The sequence below is a fragment of the Mixophyes fleayi genome, chromosome 2, assembly GCF_038048845.1.
Source record: "Mixophyes fleayi isolate aMixFle1 chromosome 2, aMixFle1.hap1, whole genome shotgun sequence".
In the NCBI taxonomy this organism is placed as follows: domain Eukaryota; kingdom Metazoa; phylum Chordata; class Amphibia; order Anura; family Limnodynastidae; genus Mixophyes; species Mixophyes fleayi.
In genome coordinates this window covers 153,724,319-153,742,511 of record NC_134403.1, presented here as the reverse complement: position 1 = coordinate 153,742,511, position 18,193 = coordinate 153,724,319, and the positions used below count along the sequence as shown (strand labels likewise).

The window sequence follows — 18,193 nt, the reverse complement described above, 5'->3', positions numbered from 1 at the left end:
AACTGATTTCTGTGAATATTGTACTCCCATTTTAGTTGCCTAATAAGACATTATAGCATGTGTGGGACAAAATAATGTTGTTGTCTTTCACCAGACAGGAAAACCTGTTTGGCCGCTTATCTGTTGCAACAAGAGATGTTCACTGACCCCCATGTTCTGGTTTTGGTTTTGGTTTTGGATCTGGATTAACTTTGTGTTTTGGTTTTGGTTTTGGCAAAACCGCCCTTGCGTGTTTTGGTTTTAGTTTTGGTTTTGAATTCCGAGAACCGAACACACTCGAACTTAGCAGATCCGAGTACTACTTTCACACGCCCTCAAAATTGAAAACGAGGCAAAACATCATTGTTACATCGTTGGATCTTGGATTTCGCAAGCTTTGGATTCTATAAGTACCGCCTTCCACGGCGATCCAGCGCCATTTCACAGAGAGACACAGAAGGGGTAGCACAGTTCTTGGCAGTCTCTAGTGCAGTTGGGCAGCATTATAGGTAGAAAAGAAAGAGGAGGGGTAGCAGTGTTCTTCAAAGTCTCCAGTGACATTCAGGAGAGCTCCATTGCTAATTGTCATTGCTGAAATACAAATAATAGGTCTGGCAGGCTTGGTCTTCTAAGTCTGCAGTCTTTGTTTGAAAGTGTATGAAAAAAATATTGTGCCCTGTGAGGTGGTACTGCTATGTGCATTAAAGCTTGGCACTCGTATGCCTTTTATGCTCCGTAATGAATCAGGCCCTGTTTGGTCTAGTTATTTTGTCAGATCTGTATAAACAGTTCCTTTAAATTAGCCACAAGTCATCCAATTGAGCAATGAGACTATTGCACAGTGTATCATTGACATTAACATGATTTCAGAAAAGATGGAACTGTAGGAAAATGATATATCTAATAAAAACTAAATAACTGTAGTTTTAATTTATATTATCTTCTATTCTTTATCAGTTCTCTAAATCCATTATAGGGAGTACAAGTTCATTATATGATTTTTATGAGTAAGATATCATTTAGGTTAGGTGCACTAAGAAGAAGGCGTTTTGTCAGTACATACAGTGACATTTTTTCACCATTTTAAAATATCTAGTAGTTTATTCCACAGATGGAAATGATCTTGTTTAGAGAGTTACAGTTGTTAAGGTTTAAGAATTATCTAAGTGTTTGATTTCTAAGGAAGAGCTATTATTTATGTACCTTAAAATGTAATGTTCTCCATTCTGAGTGCATTGAGGGTACTCTCAAAACTGAAGGTGCAACATGACGTATAGGGGAAATTCAATTAGCTGTGAAGTGTCTCTGGAATGTCCGTAAGATACTTCGCAGTGGAGATTTGACAGAAGTTTCCGCTCCACGGGAGTGGAGATTTCTACCGTAATTGCTGGCAGTGTTACTTTGGGATGCTTCATTTTCAGGTGAATTTGATGCAAGGTATTTGATGCAAGGTTTGATTCAGTATATGCACAGCCTGGGTAACATTGAAACACTTCTGTGATCTCTGCATTTAGGCAGATTATTAACTTTATGATATAGGCCCCATCAGATTGAAGTGCCTGGATTCAGAGTCAATTCAGCAAAGTGGTAACTTACAGCAGTAAATAACTCTTATATGCTCTTTGAAATACTGTTCTGATTACCCTCCAATACATAATATGTCTCTTGATTTCATAAGGCTGAGACAAATGCTCTTGTAAAGTTTACCCTATAACTGGGCTTACTAGGAAGACTCTTGATGAGCCACATGTCATAATGGATATTTTATAGTGCAGTTTGATGTGATTTAGCCCTTCAACTACTATTCCAGGACTACCATCAAAAGTTAAGCCTGCAGCCAGTCACTGTTTTGGAGCATATATGGAACACATTTACCCAAAACTGATTACTTGAGATGTGCCAGTGTCACAAATGGCTACCGTTTGGTGTGCATGGACACACACACACACACCAGTACCTCCTGTATGCCTTTGGTGGCAGTCATCAGTCAATGAATAAGTGAAATATCTCCTTCTCCTTGATTCATCTTGCTCCATCTCCTTCTAACATTCCTCATCGATGAGCTTATGCAAATGTAATCCATTGTCTTCACATTATCTTTCTGCCCCTTAATTGCTTCCCTTATCCATCATACATCCATTCCTGTCCAGTAATTGGTGGAGACAGCTAGAACCCTACTATATTGGAATGCTAGAAAAACAGTGAATTGCTTTAGTCCATATCCAGATAAAAATTGGGCAGGTGAAAATCCATCATCTTTGCTGCTCCAAAAAACCCTAAAGGAAGAAACCATCCCACAAAGATAAGCAACGTTTCCAAAGCATTTCCTTGAAATATTCACCTCATACTGCATTTAATCACAAATATTTGCACTGCTGAAATTTCACCTTTAGTGTTTCCAGCCCTACCCAAACCACACCAAAGAGAAGGGTGAATATAAAACTCAAAGATTGTGTCATCACAACTTTTCATATATATCTGTCCCACCATAAAACTCAATCTGCATCACTACTAGCACACAACAAGGTTGCAAAAACTGTGTGTGACTTCTCAGCAAATGGCACTCAACCAGAGGAGGTACCGATCAATGTATGGAAAACAGCACAGTAATCTAGGTATTTTCTCCTTGTGACCTTAGATAAGTCACCTGGCCCTCCTCTCCTCCAGATAATAAAAATGAATAAATGTGACACAGCAGGAACCTGTGACTGAACAATTTAGTTTACAACACTGCTGAAAATTGTATGTGTTATATATATATATATATATATATATATATATATATATATATATATATATATATAAATAAAATGTATAATCATGTAATATACTTCACAAGTATCCCACTTTGCACTGTAGGTATATTGAATATATCATTTAAAGTGTTAAGCTCCTATCTGCACACACATACAGTATATTTTGTGATGTTCTTGTCATGGTATCTCTTTTTGGGTTTTTTTGTGCATACATTTTGTAGACTGAAACTCATATGTTTCCATTGCACAATGCTTGTAGCTCATTTCCCGTTTCAGATGATTATATATAGCTTTACAGGTGGCACGAACATGCACAAATTTCCCTTTTTTAAAGAAACGAAACACTGGTAAATGTGTTTTGTTTTTTTTTAACATTGTCTAAATTTTGTTTACATCAAAAAAGAAAACTAAAGTAATATAGCATGTAATTTATACATAGCTACATTTATATGGGAAAATGGGTTGTATGCTTATTGTGCTATACTCTATTCTCGTTCCACATTTTTGTGTATTATCAAGAACATTGATTTTTTTTTTACATTATTATACAATGGTCGAAATGGAAATTTACAAGTGGTGGTATAAAAAAATTTAATGGGAATATAAGTGAATGGAATTTGATAGTTTTTACAAAGAAGGCAGTAGGAAAAGTGGCGGTATATACACCCCCACTTCGACCACTGTTATTATAAGTTATCCAAACTACTTTCACAATTATACAGTTGACCGATTATTGATAACAAGCATTTTGTACTGAATTAGTCATACTGTGAATATAATTGCCATTGTGCCCAGTTTTCTCTCTTATTTGTGTTTCTTTGTGTTCATCTCATGCATAACAGGGAACCCTCCCACATTCTGATATTGTACTTGCCTCTTTAATTTTGACTTTTCATTCTTTCTCTTAAACTGTTTGGTTAACTACAATTGTTAAACAGTAACACTATAGCATTTGTCTCCTACGTTAACAATTTCATGACTGAATTATGTTACCTTTTTCATGTTTAAACCTATTTTTAAATTATAGTGAGGGGCCTGTTCCACAAGGAATACCTTTTTTTCTTAGTCCGCATAAATCAATTTTCTATAGCATTTTGGTGACAAATAGGTATTCCTTTGGCAGCATAATGAAATAAATATCCTTTTATTTCATTGGTATTATATAGGGAAAACCAGGCACAATTAGGGGAAAACCCCTTTTTCCACAATTCTTCTTCAAATTACTTTCACTCAAATAGTCACAATTTATATAGTTATCCAAAAATGTAATAAACTAGTTATTCTAAGTATAGCATTATTGCCACATTTTTAATTTTCCCCTCCAGAAGATCCGAAGTATAACTGTGAAGGGGGCAGCAGGGGCAAATGTAGGATTTGTAGAGAGGGGTTTCCACGCCATGCTGCCAGTGGGCGTGACCAGCATACATGGGAGCGTAGCTATAATTTTAGACAGTGCTTGGCTGCTCTCCAACTCTTTCTATCCCCATCATGTACACGGGCACTACTGCTCTCCCTTTTTGAGCAGGCTTACCAACTGTCCCTACAGTCAGGACAAAGTCCCTACTGAGTGTGTCAGAACAGTTGGCAGACTGTCCTGCTCTCTCCTACCTGTTCTTGCTGTTTTCAATAAATTCTGGTGCTCATGTTCTAAGCTCAGTTGCTGCTTGTCTGGATCCTGGAATGTTGGGTCCCTGTTTGGAAGAAGGACAAGTACATGATATAGAAACCCCTGCAATAAGTATACGCAGTAGGCCTCCCTCCCACAAAGCAGCCCGATATTAAATCAAAAGCACTCACATTTAATAATTAGGCCTCCCATCAACCAACCCGGACAGTAAATTAATGTCATTCACGTTTAATAAAAAGATCCATTTCCCCCCAAACAACCCCAGCATTAAATTAATGGATTTATTTATTAAATGTAAATATTATTTCCTCCCAAACATTAAATAATTAGAATTCACTTTTAAAGAAATAGCTCTTCTTCTCCCTAATCTCAGCCACACATTTAATTAATAGCACCCAAAACACTCCAGCATTAAATGAATAGTACCATCATCCCACCCTTAATAGGTCTGCCATATCCCCACTATTAAATGAAATATCCCCAACCTTTACCCCACCAATAAATTAAAAGTTCCCACTCTCAACCTACTATGAAATTAATATTTCACACCCCATCCACATCACATAAAATACCCCCATTACGCTTACATTAAAATCCCCCCCACACACATATTAAAAGCCCCTCCAAACCTCTGTTTGCTAAGGAACTATTGTACTTATACATTAAATCCCCCCACTTACATTAAAAGCACATGAGAACCTCCCCATACGCACACACATTCACACACTCACACACGTACCCTCTTCATCTAGTGCTGTGTGTTGTGTCCTCCTGCTGCACACACAAGACATGTAGGCAGTGGGAGAGAAAGGGGTGGTAACACACAACAGGGAGAGAGCTGTGAACAGTGCAGACAGAAACAATCTTCACACAAGCTGCAAAGTGGCTGGTGCCGGGGGCAGGTTTCACCACGTGGGGGGCATTGCCAAAATGATGGAATTGCAATGAATTGCGTTAAGAAGACCCTCATCTTGCCCACTTCATTAGGTATTGGCCGGCATTTGGGAGAGGGTTGATAATGGAAGAAATTTGTTTAATTTCACTTTTTTAAAAACTTTTTTGTAATGGTTCTTTTTTACATGTTAGCTGCAATTAGATCTACATAACATTATATCTAATGTTGGTTTCAAAAAGGATCCAACCATATCTTAAGGAAACCCAATGACTTCATAGAGACATCTCCGAATTTGATGCAACCTCCCTGCAGTGAACTTGCAACTGAGCAGACTTTCCATATTTTGAATAAAGCACTCACATTAAGTGATGGGTTCTGGGTAAAAAGTGGACAGGAAATGATTGATATGGTTCATGCCCATTCACTGGACCCATTGGGTCACTGACAACCTGGGACCATTAATGGGCACTATTACCGCTTCTAGATTACCTATGTGAGCTCAGAGTCATGTGCCTACCATGTTGTTTTAGATACTCTGCACACAGTCATAAACTGCTTAGGCATATTACTTTCATTAAGTAACAACAGGTTTATTTTTGTTTCTATGCAATTAAATGTGATGCATGCTTACTTCTTCTAATTTTCTTTACAATTATTTAATTTATGAATTATAATATTAGAATACAATAAACTCATACATCATTCTATGACAAAAGATATATAAGTATTGTTGCAGCTTTCTAGTTTATTCATAGGTGATACTGCTATCTTAATTATTAAACATTACAATTTCCACATTAATCATGCTATATTTATTCTACACAATGCCATTGACCAAGATAATGCAGGAAACTTATGAAAACGGGTGCACAGGAAAAAAAGGTGCTGTAATCCATAACTACCAGTCAGACTCTAATTGTCTATTTTCTAGTAGAGGTTAAGAATATGTAATAAAATTACTAATTTCTTGCTAGAAGTAACAACAACGTTTTGAAGTGCACCAGTGTTTAAAAATGTTCCCAAATATGTTGGCATGGCATTGATATGTCAACACTATACAACAATTGTGTAAAAAAAACAAAAAAAAAACATTTTGCAAGTGTAATACTGTATCTAGGTCTTGGATAAAAGGTATAACATAATATATCTTGTAAATAATATCTGATTAGATAATGAATATTGGTGTCATTACATATAATTTGGGAGTTCTGATTTAGTCAGTTCAGTCTTTATTTGGAAAACTGCAGAGTCTACTGTAAGTTATTATTTGTGGCCACATCCAATTTCTATGACCTATATGTGCGTGTGTGTGTGTGTTTAATATATTAATATATACATATATATATATATATATCTATAATATAAATGCTTAGTGGCGTGTGTTAGTCTGTCTGTGTGTGTGTGTGTGTGTGTGGAAAAAATAAAACCAAGCTGCAGCGCCACCTGCTGGGCGGAGTTATACACTGACCTACTAAATTCTTAGTGTGTGTGGAAAAAAAAATTCAGAAAGGGCTGAAATTTGGTATACTAAGATGTTTTTAATTTGTTAATTTAATTTGTTAATTGTTAAAAGTGTTTATAAAGATTTAAAAAAATATATATATATATATTTCTTGAAGGAGAAGTGACAGTTGGGAGTGGTTGGTGGTTGCCGGGGGTGACAGTGGGGAGTGGTTGGTGGTTGAGGCCTGGGCTATGGCCCAAATGCATGACAAGAACCTTTTTAACACCTTAAGTAGCTTGATTTGACTAGAATGCATGAGTATCATGCACGGGTTAACTTGTGTATCTATATATATATATATATATATATATATATATATATACACACATTTTCCCAAAAATATATACCTCTGTACTTCCTCTCTAGAAACATCTAATAAAATAATGATATTTTTCTATTCCATTACAGATATGCTGTCCGAGGGATATCTATATAAAATACAGCTTTGGTATGAGGATGACATAAGTATGGTACATCAAAAGAGTATAACTGTAGGATCAAAGGAACTGGCTGGTGTTTACACTCTAAATTATTCATCTGCACATGAGACTCGGAGCAGAAGATTTTTCAAAAAATTTGGCTCTGTAGATAAGCGCACTTCTGAAAAACAGCCACAAGAGAGCGCACATAGCATCATGCAAAGGCATATAAGTCAGGAAGAGGTGGGAGACAGTGAAAAATCCCCCTCTGCAAGTATAAGTGGAAACTCACAATCAAATAAAGAAACCTATTTGGTTCCACCATCATGTAAAAATATCTGTAGAGACTATAATGATTTGCATATAGCTGGTGACCAGGTGATGGCTATGAACTCAGTCACGAGTGATTTCACTTGCAATAGCAGCTTTGAATTTGGTGAAGGCCCTTTCCTACAATCTTCTGAAATTCCTCCTACTATGGATTCATTGTGTGTCCCAACCAATGACCCGACCAAAAAGCTTGCCAAACGGGATTCTTGGAAAGTCAGCATTAAAGACAAGAGTATCATCAACCATGAGCAACCACTGTCTAATTCAATACTCAATGAATATTTGGAGAGGAAGGTCATTGAACTCTACAAGCAGTACATGATGGACATAAGCTGCAGTACATCGTCTACTCACATTATGAACTCAGAGCTCATCATGAACAACGTGCAACAGATTAGTGTTCAGTTATCACGAGAGCAAAACATGGAAACTAACAAAGCCAAAGACATGGTCATCAGTTATCTTCTGAGACTTGCAAGCGAAAAGCAATCTAATGTTATTAGCACTCCTGATTTACAGATATCATCCAACCTAATTTAATATCAGTAATTACAGCATCACCTTGTGAACAGGTCGCAGATATTATCTCAATTTACATAAATACTGTAATATCCCATTTTTGTATGAAATGTGCTTTGTGAAAATTCCATGTTTACGTCTCACAATTCCCTGAAAATGTACATGTACAATTGGCACATTATAACATGAAAATCACTGAAATTATGCCGAAACCATGAGTTTTAATACTGTGTCTAGGTGTGAATGAAGTGTGTATTTGTTTTGTAAGTATATACCATGAAGTACTTACAATATATACATATTGCTATTAAGAAAGCAAAATATAAGAGTTGAATATGTCTATATTGGTTAAATTATTCTTAAGGCATACTGTGACATACACACAAGAAGGTAGGGTTCTAGAATCAGTAAAAACAAATAAGGTCCTTAGGGAATTTATGAACAAATTTATATTCTTTTGATGGGCTTCTCACGTTTGTTCCCTATTTATTGGTAAAATTCCCTTGTACATTTTCAATCTTTACTAACATATTGTTAGGAACCCCTCCGGCCAGTACAGCAAAACCCAGAGTCTGCTCTGAAGTCTGGTGTTCACTGTTGCCCCTAGTGGTGGGGACAGACTTGGCTGCAGACAAGCAGAGGGTCGTGAGATGTGTACTAGCCAAGGAGAACCCAGGAAGAGAGTGCTATGGCAGACAGCAGCGTGGGGTCCAGGCAAGGGTCAACCGACAGCAAACAACGTATCCAAGGAACAAACCAAGGTCAGGGGCCACAGGTACTGAGTACAGAGACAGGCGTAAGATTGGGGTCACAAGCAGAGGTTCAAAATCCAGGTTCAAGCAATAGGTCGGGGTCAGAAACAGATTCAAGGTCCAGAAACAGGCAAAGGTCATACACAGTAGTTCAATCCAGAAGGTTTACACCAAACAGCACAGGAGCAGGTTAGCAGACAGGGAATTGGAAGCTATAACCGTCAGTGAAGTTCAGACCTCATTGCCTTAAATAGTACTGAGAGCCAATCAGGACAGAGGAGAACAGGGCTGACAATCAGCCTCAGGAGGCTGCTAATTAATTACTAGCTAGAACTGGCATAGGTGATAACATAACCAGGAAGCATGTATAAAAATATAATTGAACCAGTTTAATAATATGAGAGCTCCCCCTGGAGTTGGAGGATGTCCCTACACCCTCCTACATCTATGCAACAAGGATAATCCCAAAGAATAAAAACAGAGCATAGAAACTAGAGCACGCGCCCGGCTGCTAGATCACGCCAGGATGCGGCGTACCGCCGCGGCTCGTGACACATATACACTATACTCCCTTTACCATATTTTGAGATTGTGTTTTTGAGTCAAAAGCCAAGGGTTATTTTAGATATAAATAGATTTCCAATTTTAATAGATCAAAACCATACTCCCTGGTTCATCTACATTTTTAAGTCAGTTAGGGTTTGGAGGAAATCCAGTTGTCACAGTACTGGGATTCCCAATGATTCTTCCTCTGTGCCAGCCAGCAAGGGATGCTCTCAGACTTAACCAGGAGCGATGCAGTACTGGTTCTGCACAGCTTGGCTTACCCGACCATCTAAACTTTCCCCCAGTATTGCTAACCATGGGTACTAATTGTCACATTGGCAAATAGTTTTCAAATTGCTCATTGTTCCTTGAACAATTAAATTTGTTTATTTTTAACAAAAACAACAAAGTATAGCACTTTATCGAATAAGTTAGGTTTGTTACACTGAAAACTATAATATTATAACACAGGGAAAACAATACATTACATTGTTTGTAGTGAGACAAGCCTGGGGATGATGCTCCTGAGCAATCCACTTGTAGATTTGTCCTACTGGCGTTGCAGTGGCCAGGAATAAACCACTAATGGGAACTGTAATAACCAGTTGGTACCATTAATCCCACTATCCCAAAGGGTCTCTTTATGAAGGCTGCAATTTCCATGGTAGGGGGTTCTGGGGGTAAAGAATTACATATTGTCAGCCACAATTAGATTAATACCTGCTGAGATGAACAGAGACCGGATCCTGTGCAGCAAGTACTCCGGAGAGTATCCCTATTGAGGATGGCTCAGCTGAGTCTAGGAATAACACCCTAGAGTAATAATCACTGAAAGGAATGTAATCACTCTAAATACATATATCAGGCAGCGCTCATGAATGTCTTTTTGGGGAACATCAAAGTCATGACTAACTGGAGCATCCTTTTCACATTGTCTGATTGCTGATGGAAGTGGCCCCGTAACTCTAGGGTTGCAGAATCAAGGGGCAGCTATGATTATCCCAGAGTGGCCATAGCTCTTCCTCGAACAATTAATATTTTTTTCAGAAGAACAAATAATAAAGACCAACATGGCCACATGCATACATTTAAGAATTAATGAGCATTCTTCTTGATGACTTCACCAGAAAAAGGTATGAAATTAAACCTGGATAAATCATGTTGTGATGCAAGTAGTGCAAATCCGTTTTTTTCCATGCAGAGAAAAAACCTACTGCTATCACAAATATGGAACAGTCTTACTTTAACTCTGTCATTTAGCTATGATGTGTCCCCTCCCAATCCTAAATCTGTCCAAACATTTTAAATTTGCAGTCTCCCTCCTGCTGTGCAACATGGTTCTGTCAAGGTGGAAAATAGCACCTTCTAATTGGATTTACTGCTAGCTCTAAATGAGGCCCTTTATGTGTAACCAATCCTCTGCTGTAACATATTCATTGGGTAAGTAATCAGATTGTTATTTTTCTAGTACTAGTCAGAAAATGAAAGCTGATTGGTTGCTATGGGCTACTGGATCATTTTTGCACAGTTTCCTGTAGCTCATTTTCCAATGAGCCCAATGAGTAGTAATAACTTTTCTATTATATGTATCTTAGAAATTTCAAAACTTTATTGCCGCTACCTGCTATTGATAACTGTCTCTGAAACTTCTTATACATGTCCATGAAAATAAACATTTAAATTTCAAAGCATGAAAGTACAGTCACTGCAAAGTTATTAATATAATAGTAAAATATACGTAGCCATATGTAAAACTATATCCAAAAAATATTTTAATATATTGTATAAAATTAAAGAAGATCATAATAAGTGTAATATTTTCTTCTTTTGTTTTACTAAAATAGCATGGCAGCCCTGGTCTATATAAACAACCAATGGTAACAGAGCTGGCGCTAGCAGTTCTAAAAAGTGAACTATAAAATGTTTGTATATTTTCCAACTTGATGTATATCTTCCACAAGTTCCAGAAGTTAGCAGTAGTCAAAATAGTTTCAAATTTCTGGTATTTCTCACCACGATTATGATCACATAAAAAATAAAGAGAAAAAAAATCATTCCACAGTGCAACATGAAACATGCGGTTTTACCAAAAAATCAGTAAATATCCCAAAGGTCCAGTGTGGGTTAATAATTATGGTAAAAACATCGCGTGATGGGGGTTCTCAATCCCCTATAGGGTATACACTTACAAGATCTCAATCTTGAACCAGCATGAACCAATATGAATACATAAATATCCTCATTGAGTCTTGTCCTCTTATTGTATCTCCTTATAACTGGTGCTCAAAACAAAAGTGAGAACTAATAGTGCATTATCTCACATGACACACTTTTATTGCACCAGAAAAACATAAAAACGATATAAAATACAGCTACCAAATAAAAACATCCAGACTATCCAGATCAGACAGGAACACCAGTAAAACTGGACTCTTACCGAATCTCAGATAGAAAAGCGCGTATCTAAGGAACAATAATCCCGTCCAAACGGTCGGGTTGCCGGCTCGTTCCCCACACAAACACTGGAAGTCCAGAGTGACACTAAACCATTTAAATACTGACTGTTTTTTCATGTAGCACACAAATACTTGATAGCTTATTTGTACACTGAAATTTAAAGTTGATATTTGTGTGCTACATGAGAAAACAGTCAGTATTTAACTTATGTGCAAAACAGAAAACTAGTTTTCACCCCTTGCATTGTAACATGGTTTTGTCCAGGAGACTTAAATAAGATACTTCTTAATTTAAGATCCTTAATGAATCAGGCCCAGTATGTAGGCAAAACCACACGCCCATTGAAAAATTGAATGGCAGAGCACTTACAAAATATTTAGAAGGGTTTTGACAAACACTCAGTTTCTGAACATTTAAAAAAAAACATGTGACTGCTCCAATAAATGTTATAGTATATTTTATGGTTAAAGATGTGGTAAATAGAAATTGGAAAATAAAATAATATTAGTGAAATTGGATATTCCAACTTAAAACATTACAATCAAAATGTCTTAAAGCTGACTTTGAATTAAAATGGTTCATATAAAAATCTTTAATAAATATTATTATTATCTTCCTTAACTTTGTTGGTTCAATTAAAAAGTCCTCTTCCTTTGAGCAACGTTATGACTATAAATTTGTATAGAATGTTTTTAAGAAAAAATCTTTTACCATATTAAACTATGTCCTTGAAAAATGTATTTGCATATAAGAAACAATATAGATCCAGAAATTGGTAATAAGGTCTCAAGAAACTAACACAGAATAAAAACATTTGTATCTTTGAACAAGACATTCTCTAGACAAAGCTTTTGAAACGGCACTGAGGTCCACCAGTTACCATTCATTATATATACTGCTCAGTAGTGTTTGCTTTGACAGTATGTTCTGATACCATTGAAGCAGCATTCTGTTCTGTGAAAAATCCTAGAAATCATGCAGCAAATACTGCTTTTATAGTGCATTTTGAAGTGACTCTTTATTTGTAAATCAAGTGTTCCATTTGATGTTGTTATTTTTTGTTTTTTAGCATATGGTTTTCAATCATTTATAAGCATATATTTTCTTACACTTCCCCTGACTTAATAGTGGGTACGTCTAACTATTCCTTTATATTTATCTATTTCTGACATATTCTTTTTTAATGCAACTTGTCTTTATTAAATTTTAAAGGCAATATTAACAATTGAATACTCAAACATAAACAATGATGGTGAAAGCCACCTAAACAAGTACACCATGGGGTAAATGTATGAAGCTCCGGGTTCTTCAACACCCGTGAGTTCGGCGTCTTCGGCGCTTAAATTTAAAGCGGCGCTGCCTTGTAAAGGGAAGTTTCCCTTTACAAGGCAGCGCCGCTTTAAATTTAAGCGCTGAAGACGCCAAACTCGCGGGTGTTGAAGAACCCGGAGCTTCATACATTTACCCCCATGTCTTAATAAAACCATCAAAAGCAATTTTTAATGCCAAGTGGAAAAAAGAACAATAGAGAAAAAAGAACGATACCTCCAGGGTATCAGCATGCAGAAAATAACAGAAGAAGGGGGGGGGGGACTGAAAAGCAGGAAGGGGGGTTGTTTCCTGGCAAGAACATGGAAGAACTAGTGTCATTCAAGCGGTTTCTATCTCAAACTCGCAGTGTGAGAATGAGTGTGTGTGGAAGGCGGCACTAAATAGAGTGACATTGAGATTTCAGAATTTAAAGCGGCAGGACCCGGCGCCTAACCCTAATTCTAACACTTAGATTAAATTGTCCAGTTGCAGGGTCCTGCCATTGCCGCTTTAAATTCCGAAAATCTGATCATGGAGTGTTGTAATCTCCATGTGTCGACCAGCTGAGAATTATGTATGGAGCACCTTACCGTTCAAAGGAGAGACCCGCAATACCTAGGAGCCCAGTTGGATGGATCAAGCTCAGGAAGCATGGACCAGTTGAAGTCACCTCCCACCACCAATGCACCTCCACCAGAGTAGCCACCTTCTCCAGAATCGTATCCAGGAATGCGCGTTGACCCTGGTTCAGGGCTTACAAATTGAGAAAGGTGTAAATGATGTCATACAATTTGCACTTAACCATGAGGGCTCTCTCCCCTCTACAAGTCTGGTTTTCTGTATGATAGTAAAGACATGCCAAGAAAATAAGGAAGGGATGTTGGGATGGGGAGGAGGAGGGAAAAGAAAAATATAAGAAAAAGACATAGAAGACTCTTAAAAGCACAGGCACATATGACTAATTTGGTGGTAGTAATATAGGTTTTGTAATTGGTAATATAGGTTTTTATTAATTATTACTTTGACAATTTCCACCCTTTCATTTACATATAAAAAGGCACTTTTTCATGTGAGTATAATAAGTTCATTGGTCATCGTAATGTGTATGGTCTTGACCACAAGAAGGCAGGGCTCACGTCTGTTCTTTCTAGAACAAAGGAGGCAAGGCCTCTCTGGAACCTCAGGATGTATTGCGGTCCACTCTGGAACTTCAGCACTGCCATGCCACAGTTCTCAGTGCAGACTGCCACTGGAAATTCAAGATGCAAGCCAGCTCTTTCAAAAACCTCATTATGCGTTCAAAGCCTCACTAGAAACTCAGGGTGCAGGGCTGTCCTCTCTGGAACTTCAGGACTCTCTGGAGAGCCATGGTATTTGTCTTGCCCATACCCCAAAAAGAGGTTCCACCCTCCCAATGTCCTCTGTACTGCTTCTTCATGGCAGGGGAAGCTTTCAAACATGAAAAACACATAGTTTTAAATATAACGTTGACTGCCATATCAATAGTTGCATTGAAAATTCAAAAAATACTTATACAATGTTTTAAATTAAAACAGCAAATTTGGCATGTTTAATACATAACTATACTATACCTCAGGATGCACATCAGCCCTCTCTGGATACTCAGGGTGCAAGGTGTTCCCTCTGAAAAATCAGGGCACTGGACAGTCCCCTCTGGACCCTCAAGACACAGGTCAGACCCCTCTGGAACCTCGGGACTGCTCTGTTCTAGGTCTTTGAGAGGACTGTCACTTTAACCTCAGGAAGTAAGGCAGGCTTCACTTTAACCTTGTGATGCACATCAGTTCTCTCTGGAACCTCATGATGCAGTGAAACCCCCCTGGAATCTCAGAATGCAGGGCAGTCATTTTTGTAACCTCAGGCTGCAGGGCAGTCCTCTCTGGAACCTCTAGGCTGCTCTGCCTGAGGTCTCTGTGAGGACTGCCAATGAAACTTAATGACTCAGGCCAGCTCTCTCTGGAACCTGATGACACAGTGAAATCCTCCCAGGAATCTTAGGATGCAGGGCAGTTGTTTCCGTAACCTCAGGGAGCAGGGCTGTTCTCTCTGGAACCTCAGAATGAAGGCAACCTAGAGATGCAGGGTATGAATCACCCTCCCAATGCCTTCTGTTCCTCTTCTTGGGGGCAAGGGAAGCATTCAAACATGAAAAGCACATACATTTAAATATAACGTTGACTAGCAAAATGCCAATAGTAGTATTTACATTTCAACAAATGCTTATACAATGTATTAAATTAAAAAGTAACAAATTTACCATGTCTATCTGATTCCAGGGGGTCCTCTCTTTAACCTAAGGATGCACATCAGTCCTCTTTGGATTCTCAGGGTGCCAAGCGTTCCACTCTGAAAACTCAGGGCAAAGAGCAGACCCCTCTGGAAGCTCAAGACACAGGTTAGTCCTCTCTGGAACTTCTATACTGGTCTGCCTGAAGTCTCTGAGACGACTGCATCTGGATCTTCATGACTCAGGACAGCACTTTCTGGAACATTATGATGCAGTGAAATCCTTCCTGAAATCTCCGGATTCAGGGCAGTCATTTCTGTAACCTCCATGTGCAGTAGCATTAAGATACATGGCAGGAGTCTCTGAAGAGCCATGGAAATGGGAATCCTCATAGCCCCAAGAAGAGCTCCTCCTTACCTTTTCTTGGGGGCAGGGAAGATTTTTAATAAAAAAAAACCCATCTACTACTAAATATAATATTGAATAATGAACTCTAAAAAGTAGCATCAACAATTCAAAAATGCTTACACAATATTTTAATCTAAACTGTTGCATACCTACCTTGGAGTATGGGAAAGGCACTAATGGACCTCAGGGCTCAGGCCTCTTCTGTCTGGAATGAAGGATGCAAGAAAGAACTCTCTGGAACCTCAGAATGAAGTGCGGTCCACTCTGGAACCTATGCACTACCATGCCAGAGGTCACTGGGAGGACTGCCTCTGAAAATTAAAGATGCAAACCACCCCTTTCAAGAACCTCATTACGCAGCCAAAACCTCCCTGGAATCTCAGGCTGCAGGAATGTCCTCTACGAAACCTCAGAATGGGTGTAACCACAAGATGCAGGGTAGTACTCTCTGAAGAGCCATGGTAATGGGCATGCCCATGCCCCCAAGAAGAGGTTCCACCTTCCCAATACCATCTGTAGCTCTTTTTGGGGGCAGTTTAAGCTTTTAAACATGAATAACACATACATTTATATATATAATGTTGACTAACAATATAAAATAGTTGCTTTGACATTTCAACAAATGCTTATACAATGTTTTAAAGGAAAAAGTAAGTTTACCTTGTTTATCTGATACCGGGAAGTGATCTCTTTAACCTCAAGATGCACATCAGTCCTCTCTGGATTCTCAGATTGCCAGGCGTTGAACTCTGGAAAGTCAGGGCACAAAGCAATCCCCTCTGGAACCTCAAAACACAGGTTAGTACTCACTGGAACCTCTGGACTGGACTGTCCGAGGTCTCTGAGAAGACTGCATATGGAACTTCATGACTCAGGCCAGCTTTCTCTGGAACTTTAGGATGCAGGGAAACTCTCCCTGGAATCTCAGGATGTAGGGCAGTCCTCTATACAACATCTGGACTGGTCTGTCCGAGGTCTCTGAGAAGACTGCCTCTTTAACTTAATGACTCAAGGCAGTTCTCTCTGGAACCGCAAGACGCAGATAAATCCTCCCTGGAATCTGTAACCTGTAGTCATTTCTGTAACCTCAGGGTGCAGGGCAGTCCTCTCTTGAACCTCTGGACTGCTCTGCCTGCATTCACTGAGAGGACTGCCTCTGGAACTTCATGACTCAGGCCAGCTCTCTGTGAAACCTCATGATGCAGTGAAATCCTCCCTGGAATCTCAGTATGCAGGACAGTCATTTTTGTAACCTTAAGGTGCAGGTCCATTATCTCTGGAATTATTATTATTATTTTATTATTATTATTATTAATATTTATTTATAAGGCGCCACAAGGCATCCGCAGCGCCGTACAGAGACAAACAAAATTACAATACAATGGGAGACAGCACAGTACAGTAAACACAGCAACTCAGTAAGCTCAATGCACAGCTAGAGAGGGCGGGGAAGGGGGAGGGAGGATCCGCAAACGACGGGGTCCAAGAAGGAGGGCGCGGAAGACAGGGAGACCCCCAGGGGGGAGGAGGGAGCGAGAGTGGACGTGGGGTGGAGGACTCTCGAGGAGGAGGGCTAAGTAGCTGGAGAGCAGAGTTAGAAGTGGTGGAAAAAGGAGGAGAGATGGCCCTGCTCAGAGGAGCGTACAATCTAAGGGGAGGGGTGGACAGACAGAGAGACGCAGGGGAGAGAGGGAGAGTAGGGGGACAGAGGCAGAAGATAAGGTAGGAAGTTAAGTGGGAGACAGAAAGGCTTTAAGAAAAAGGTGGGTTTTTAGGGCCCGTTTGAAACTGGACAGATTAGGGGAAGTTCTGATGGAGGGAGGGAGCTTGTTCCAGTGGAGGGGGGCAGCGCGGGCGAAGTCTTGGATACGCGCGTGGGAGGAGGTTATAAGGGGGGAAGAGCGGCGACGGTCAGAGGCAGAACGGAGAGGGCGGGATGGAGCATGAATAGAGAGGAGGGTGGAGATGTAGGGCGCAGTGGAGTTGGTGAGGGCCTTGTAGGTGAGTGTGAGGAGCTTAAAGAGGATTCTGAAGGGGAATGGGAGCCAGTGAAGGGCTAGGTAGAGGGGGGAGACAAAAGAGGAGCGGCGAGAGAGGAAAATAAGCCTAGCTCCAGCGTTAAGGATGGATCGAAGGGGATCGAGATGAGAGTGGGGGAGGCCAGTGAGGAGGAGGTTGCAGTAGTCCAGGCGGGAGATGATCAGAGAATGGATAAGGCATTTGGTGGCATCTTGGGAGAGGAAGGGCCGGATGCGAGCGATGTTGCGCAGCTGGAAGCGGCAGGATTTAGCAAGAGAGAGGATGTGGGGGCCAAAGGAGAGAGAGGAGTCGAGGATGACACCAAGGCAGCGAAGTTGGGGGACAGGGGAGATAGAGGTGTTGTCGACAGTGATGGAGAGGTCAGAAGGGGATGGGGTATGAGAGGGAGGAAAAACTATGAGC

General features: G+C 39.5%; 2 protein-coding genes across 4 annotated transcripts in view; one reads left to right on the top strand and one right to left on the bottom strand.

Moving 5' to 3' along the window:
• The window catches only part of TASL (TLR adaptor interacting with endolysosomal SLC15A4), a 64,200-nt gene extending 55,906 nt beyond the window's left edge, over positions 1–8,294 (top strand). For all 3 annotated transcript variants that reach the window (XM_075198063.1, XM_075198062.1, XM_075198061.1), the window contains exon 2: positions 7,170–8,294. In XM_075198063.1, coding sequence (XP_075054164.1) covers positions 7,172–8,050 — 879 coding nt within the window. In that variant the 5' untranslated portion in view covers positions 7,170–7,171 and the 3' untranslated portion in view covers positions 8,051–8,294. The remainder of the gene's footprint in view (positions 1–7,169) is intronic.
• Positions 1–18,193, bottom strand: part of LOC142141621 (uncharacterized) — a 939,875-nt gene that overhangs the window by 237,170 nt on the left and 684,512 nt on the right. The gene's annotated exons all lie outside the window — the stretch shown is intronic.